Here is a 7,943-nt window from a genome sequence, read left to right as displayed (position 1 = left end):
GCTTACAATTTAAGATTTTTTTATTAGCGAGTGAACTAGGGCACAATCTACTTGAAGGAATTTAAGGAATTTTCCATATTGATTTTTCACAGGTTTTTTTACCTGCATTTTAAATTACGCATAGTTTTCGGGTTTTTCGTGTTACAGGGTTACAATGGATAATGAATAATGGATAACGGATAATGTCCTGGAAAATTACTAGTACCTTTTCCATTTTTCTAGATATTTTTCTTACAGTGTACTAATTGATCAACAATCGCAGGTACAAGCTACTAACAAGGTGTATCATAAATGAACAATTATTAAATTATTATTATTATCAAATCAAATAACTGCAAATAGCAATAACTTAATTCACGTGATGTTGTGTACTGCTAGGCATCTTTGGTTGCCTCTTTTTGTGTAATTTTGTTGGAAAATGTGTGCCTTTTTATTGTTTGAGTCACTTATCAAAAGTTGCTAAAAGTTGCCAAATAAATTTTAAAAACAGCTAAATTTGTTGCTAGGTGCGTTTGGAAGAAAAAGTTGCTAGGGTAGTGTGAAAAGTTGCTAAATTTAGCAACAAAATTGCTAAGTTGGCAACACTGACTGCAATTCGGTCCTACAAATGGCGGCCGCACCACTGTGTGACGTCACATGAAACCTATGAATTGTGTGTCCGAAATCACATACTACATTTGAATTTGAATTTACTTCACAACCATTAAAAAAAGTATGTTCTATATAGTATGAATATGGGTAGTATGAAAGAACATTTGGATATACTATATCCGCAATATTGTTACTGTAATTACACTGGTTTGCTGCGTCCTTTGTCGGATTACAACTTTAAATGCAGGAATTGGCTTGGAGCTTACTTTAATAATGTACTGATACATATGAAAAACTACCAAATACACACACACACACACACACATAGCAGTTCAAATGCTGACTGATATCTTACAAAGGTGCGATTTTATATAGTTTATTGTCTTGACCATGGTGATCATATGTAGACAGGTTAGCAAAAATAAAACTGTGAATAAAAAAATAGAGCATTGTACAGCTCAATGTTCAGCGGCAGCTGTCACTACTGAACAGTGCTGTTTGACCGGTCCGAGTCCTTCAGATGCCGCCTTTGATATAGTTAGCAAAAATGTGTTAAGCACGTGAAAGACTCTATATGTGGAGTTTATGAAACGTCATGCAGACAATTAATACAGTACCTAATCTGGCTCTGCTTTAAAGCTTACTAGTAAGATAAAATTGGAGGTAGAAATGAGTACATTAAATCCTGAATGCAATCGCCACTCATCCTATATAAAATTGTAATGTACTGTAATATCCGGTAGATGGCGCGAGTGTACACTGAAACCAAATTCAAAGGATTCAAAAAAATTCAAAAGATTCATGTTGGCTTTATACTGTTTCTTAGTTCACTCTGAATGAGTTTTTGGGAAATTGAGTTTAGAAGAACATTTAAGGGGAAAAAATAACCCAAGTTATATGCTGAATAAAAAAATTCGACCGAGTATTTTATAATGTATAGGCTACGGACTCCAAACAGACATTCTCATTTTGGCATTTTGTTTTTTTCGTATCACTTTATGCATAGGCCTATTTGACAGAAGGACGAACATATTAGTATGTTTATTATTTATTACTTGCTATACGATAGTGATACGATAAAATATGAATGCTTAAATATGCAGTTCTGCTCTTCAACTTATTCATTGGCGCTCTGCAATAATCTTAGGGACTTTTAATGCAATATTTAGGCAAGTCATGCTTGAGACCCCAACCGTACCAAAAACTGCAGTTTTTTCATACCTATGCTATTTAATAGACTAGCGGTGGATAAAATGCGTATTTTACAATGCCTTATGAATTATTACTTGGCAAATCATTACAGCGTCCTTATATCAGTAATAAAATGTATTTATAAAACGCCTCTTTATCAAAATCTACAACCTCTCTGAGCCGTATTTTAAGCCATTTGACAAACACTACAGCGTGAACAAGTGTGAACGCCCGCACTTCTCTTCTCTCACACAGACACGCACACACGTACGCTAGCTTCTGGTGAAAATGGGTTTTTAGCACACCGCTGACGTCATCTGGTCAGCATATTGCCTCTAATCAGTGGGTTGAAGGTTGGCTTGAAACATTAATTGGTGTCGGACATTGTTACATCTCCATCAGCCCATCCTCAGGGTATAGTGATTGTGTTGTCATGGTTTCAGTCATGATGTCGCCAGGTTTGATACAACATCTTTCCGTGTGTCTGCATCCGCAGTAAAAGCGCACTTGGGGATGGAGAAAGCGACTGCCTGAAGGAGCTCAATTACTGCACACGGGGAGAAATTACACCAGCTGGGCTTCAGTGTTCCTCTCTTCGCGCACCGGGTTTTTAAAGGGACGTACCGTTTATCATGTCTGCGAAGGAAAGACTCAAAGGCAAGATGACCAAAGACAGCGTTACCTTGCTGCCCTGCTTTTATTTCGTGGAGGTGAGTGAGTTGAGAGCTGTTCTTTTTGTATTATGACTAATTAATAGAAGAGAGTTGATGGTGGTCTTCATTTACGAGATGGTCACGTTCAAAATCAAAGCAATCAAGCGGATTGGAACCACAGTGTTCATTCTGCATGACTGCTCGTTTACTTTACATACATACTGTGTGCAGTTCTGGTCGTGATAAGGGCAAATGCTAACTAACACTTGTTGTATATCATGTTAATGTTAAGGGGGTATGCGTGATATGTGAAGTGAAATAGCCTACATAAAAATTGTGTTCTGGCTTTTGCGCATCAAATTTCGGCTTGCTTCTTGATGTCGGCCATTCAAAAACAATCTTTTCCTGATTTTAAGATGCAATATGCATTGGCACAGACAACATGGCCTTAGCAGAGTATTACTTCAGAGTCAGAGTGAAGAAATCCACTAATAACAGGACTGGAAACCTTCTGAAAATTAAGTCTGTGATTTAAACAATGCTTGCTGACACAGAATTAAGAGGGCACTATTGAATATAGTGGGGTTAGAATACAGTTATTATATGAAGGCCAATCTGACATGGCCTAGATATCACAAACAAATGAGTGCTGATCACTGGTGTCATGGAAATAATGGTGGCAGTCTCTGATCTGTCTTGTTTACGCGTCAAGCTGCAGTGCTGAATTTCCTGTTTCTTGAATATTAAAGAGTATTAAAACATTCTGTAGTATGTATTAAATGCCATGGTCAAGAACTATAGACTACTGGCTTTCTATTCTGTTTAAACAGTTCATTTTAGAGAATGAAGGCATAATGAACTACAAGATTTTTTTTCTAATAAGACTTGTGAGTGATTCATTGTAAAACTGGAATGAATGACACAAGGCTTTAATGTGTTGTTGATAAAAGTATAACTTTGTTTTCATTAAGATTCACATATGATCTTTGTGCCATGGGTAGCGAGAAAGATTTCATGATACATGTCCCCATCCAGACATCAAATGTAAGGTCCTTTAAACAACTTACCAGGAAATGTCTCAGTTTTGTCAAATCAGACAGAATTAAAGCTCAATGAAATGAATATGATGTTCCCAGGTGTGACCTGGTTGCCTTCTATAGAGTAGCCTTGCTGCAGAGACCTTGTTTCCATCCTAAACTGAGAACGAATTAAAAATGAAGTAATTTAATATGCTTCGCTTCACTAATTTTGCCTAATTAACTTCCCTGTTTCACTAATATGTTTCAGTTTACTAAATGAACTACAAGATGGCCAAGAAGTTTTAACTTGTCCTGAAAAAAAAAAAGAATTATTTTGACGGTTCTTTATAAACTTAATATTTAACATACACAATATGCTGACAGATCTCAGTTTAGGTTGTAAGTTATTATGCCTTTGACATTCTACACTGGTGTCTGGCCAATACATTCCTAATTTTTCTACAATATGTTCCCACGATTACTTTCCTAATGATGTAAATATCAAATTGTTTCTTGTTCAGTTGTTCAGCCATGATTAGCTAGCAAGGTTTATAAAATATTTAATAATTTTAATTTGGGCATTAGATAGAGATCCACTGATATTAAAATACAGAAAAACCGATAACAATTTTTAGCCAATAACCAATAAATAGCAGATATTTAAATCTTACACTATTTTATATAAATACATAAAAAATAAAGCTCTAAACTAAAGTAAATAGTTTTAAGTGCTACACGTTCATGTAGCCATCAAAACAAAATGTTCAGCATGTTTTCAAAGACTTAAGTAAGTGTTAGAGGACAGCAAAGATAATCTAAATGTAAAAATAGGCAAAATGTGCATGAACAATTAAATGTCCAATATCAGACAATATATTATTGACCAATAAATAAATAATAATAAAAAAATATCAGCTGATAACCGATTTGGTACTGATATTGTGCATCCCTTCTTTGTATAAAGGCATTAGCACTCTTTACTATTTAGCTTTGTTAAAACTAATTTAAAATGTAATGTTCTTGTTTAAAGAAAAGGAAAATTGTTGCTTTATTGTCAGAAAGCATTTTGCAAGTTTTGTTGGCTCACAAGAAAGGTAAACAGTTTTATTCTTGTTTTTGTGTATATAATATGTAAGTATTGCATTGTAAGCTGTGTGCTATTGTTGTAATAACTTAAACAAAATATAAATGAGAAATGTTTAAAGTTAAATACATGTTCAGATGCAATTCACTGCTAAACATCAGTAAATACACAGTCAAACTACAGAATTAATTTGTTTACTACAGAATTAATAATAGTTATGGGTGGACCATAGACAATAACTGATATTAGTTTGAAGCTCCAATTGGTCCAGTGCAAATGTCATAGGGGTTATTAGTATTTGTGCTGTAAGATACAGCATCACTAGGAGTTTTGACCACAGGGGCTTTTTCTGCAGATGTTCTCCCCTTTTTAGAAGGGGCTTGATTACAGTAATTAAACCCCTACTCCCACCTTTGATCTTCATTCTGTCTGCTCAAGTTTTGTAATTATTCAGTACGATGGCATATTTCCACTTTGCATAGCACAGCGTAATATATTTCCTCCTGGGAGCTGCAACAGCAAAGACATCTCCAGCTGATCCTTGTTCATTGAGATACTATGGGGTGAACCGTGTCAATGACAAGAGTAATTCTAGGATATCTAAAGAAGTTCCTTGCATATTCACCTGAGAATACCCTTCATTCTCCCGTAATGACACATCTTCTGTCTAACCTTAGCGTGAACCCAGTACCGTTGACGAGTGTGAAAAGTCTCAGGGGATGTAACTCCAGCATAGTTTCATCCAAACCCTCATTATACGTATCGGCACTCATTTACTAACATAACGCTGATCGTAGCAGTTAGCTCGACAAGCACCAATACACAGTCATTGTCATTTAGGTTTTTAGAAGCAAGGATCTCCCAATGCATTTTACACTTCAGCACCAATAGTGTTTTCTTTTTTAGGAGACAAATGTTGTGGTATTACAAACAAGTATTATGAAATACAGTATGATTTAAAAGGATAACAGCATGTTTCCCAAAAGCATTGTTAGCCAACTAGTCACAAGCTCTGTAATTACTAACATACTTTAACGATTATTTTTTTTCCCAAAACCATATTTCAAATGAACATTCGCAAACAGTATCACAAACTTACGAGGTTGGAACTACAGCTCTCAAATTATGGCAAAGTGTTGTTTCTTGTTAGTAGGACATGCACTTAAATAGACCATTCTCTTGGGCACAGCAAGCAAGCTATCATGCAGTACATTCTTTACTGTTCATTCCATTTGAATGCATACACTCTTAAAGCAGAATAATTGGCATCTATTGTCCCATGAAGAACCTTTAACATCCATGGAATCCAAGGTTCTTTATGGTGTAAAAAAAGTTCTTCAGATTATTGAAATGTTCTTAACACTAAAGTTCACACCACCAGCGACACGCAGCAACAGAGCAACATGATCCCCTTCATTCTCAATGGAGAGCTGGCGACTTCCGGTGACATGAGCGACAGTGAATGTAAGCATCAAGCGATGTGAGTCATACGACAAAGTTAAGAAAAGTTTAACTTTATGCAAATGAACAGTAAATTTGCGAGCGACAACCAATAGGAGTGAAGACTATGTCAGTGGAGCTCACACGTCACTGCCTGTAGTGCAAGAAAGACAGCAGCGATTTCATCAATGGAGAGCTGGCGACTTCCGGTGACATGAGCGACAGTGAATGTAAGCATCAAGCGATGTGAGTCATACGACAAAGTTAAGAAAAGTTTAACTTTATGCAAATGAACAGTAAATTTGCGAGCGACAACCAATAGGAGTGAAGACTATGTCAGTGGAGCTCACACGTCACTGCCTGTAGTGCAAGAAAGACGGCAGAGTTCTGCAGCGATTTCACTGTTTTATATGATTTTACTGTAACCACTTACATGGATATAATAAGCTGTGTGGAAAAGTAACTGTCGTCAGTCTTAGTGAGTTTGATTCATACATTGATAGTTTGTGTTGTTAATATATGATGTAGTGAGCAGTTTAGCACTGTTGCAGTTTATATTTACAGTTTCCCCTGCATAATGTTGATTATTAGTGGCAAGAAAATTGATTATTTGTCAAATTCGAATGATGTTTTAGTAATTTTTGAGCATTGCTGTAGTTTATGTAACAGTACTCTTCAATAGCAGAATGCTACTTTTAAATCTCGCAAGTCTAATTTGAATGTTCATTAAGTCAGATTAGAATGGAATCTTATTTTTCTGCAATGTATATCAATTGTGATTGCATTTTATAAACATATGGCCGGACGTGCAGTCTACCAATAACATTAGAGTGACAGCATAGGAAAGCCCACAATCGTCATCACAGTATAGAGACTAGCGACACACAAAGTGGCTGGCAGTGTGAATTTTTAAGAAAATAGGTCTAAATGGTTCTTGAGCTGTTTACTGAAAGGTTCTTTAGGGAACCAAAAATGGCTCTTCTACGGCGTTGCTGCGAAAACCTCCATCTGGAACTTTCATTTTAAAGAGACTATATAATATAAATATTTTAGTGTGTGAACAATCAGCACCGCTTTTAAAGAGAGCACTTGTGCACAATGTGCTTCTCCACTGCACTGTACTAATCAGTGAGTTACATCATTGTACGGGATATGCATCCCAGGTGAGCTCAATCCTAAATGTGAAACAGTGGCAAAATACAGATCACATGATCAGATACAGTACCTTCATTGCATTGTCAGTGGAATAATTACCTGCTATTATGTTAGCAACTGTTTGCAAATTAGCGTGGATGAGTTAAACTAGCAAACTATGGGACAGTGCACCATTTGCGTAATAGAATTTGCATGATTTTTATTGTTGTTCTCTACTCATCTTGCATATTTAGTAAACGAGACCCGTCTAATATATCATATTCCTTCTGTTTTATCTCTACAGCTCCCGATTTTGGTGTCCTCTGTGGTCAGCTTATACTTCTTGGAGTTGACAGATATTTTTAAGCCAGTGCGTTCGGGCTACAGCTGCAATGACCGGAGTCTCAGCATGCCTTACATTGAGCCCACAAAGGAGGTCATCCCCTTCCTCATGCTCTTCAGTCTGGCTTTCGCCGGGCCAGCGGTGACGGTAAATTCCAGAGTGACACTCGCACTTTTGTTTAGTCTAGAGCAGTGTTTCCCAACCTTTTTTTAGTCGCGGCACCCTTTGGAAATTTTAACAAACTTGTGGCACCCTACAAAATTAATTTTGTCACAATATTTGAATTTCTAACTTCGATATGATAATTTGAAAAGTATAGATATTCGGTACAACAGAAAAGAACTGCAGAATATAATGTCATACAGATATTTTTAATAGTATTAAAAAATTTTGTCCATCAATGGTGGCAATCAGTAGGCTAATTTCTAATGAAGAGACCAATTTATATGACAGTTTTTAATGTAGGCTTTTATGTAAACATTATGCAA

General features: G+C 36.1%; 1 protein-coding gene across 1 annotated transcript in view; it reads left to right on the top strand.

Moving 5' to 3' along the window:
* The first annotated feature begins 2,355 nt into the window (after nucleotides 1-2,355).
* Nucleotides 2,356-7,943, top strand: part of LOC107718168 (phospholipid phosphatase-related protein type 4-like) — a 15,808-nt gene continuing 10,220 nt past the window's right edge. Inside the window, exons 1-2 of the mRNA XM_016525147.1 lie at nucleotides 2,356-2,492; nucleotides 7,417-7,602. Coding sequence (XP_016380633.1) covers nucleotides 2,415-2,492; nucleotides 7,417-7,602 — 264 coding nt within the window. The 5' untranslated portion in view covers nucleotides 2,356-2,414. The remainder of the gene's footprint in view (nucleotides 2,493-7,416; nucleotides 7,603-7,943) is intronic.

The sequence above is a fragment of the Sinocyclocheilus rhinocerous genome, unplaced genomic scaffold, assembly GCF_001515625.1.
Source record: "Sinocyclocheilus rhinocerous isolate Xijiao unplaced genomic scaffold, SAMN03320098_v1.1 scaffold480, whole genome shotgun sequence".
In the NCBI taxonomy this organism is placed as follows: domain Eukaryota; kingdom Metazoa; phylum Chordata; class Actinopteri; order Cypriniformes; family Cyprinidae; genus Sinocyclocheilus; species Sinocyclocheilus rhinocerous.
The sequence above is the reverse complement of the archived record's forward strand: the minus strand, read 5'-3'. Positions and strand labels throughout refer to the sequence as shown.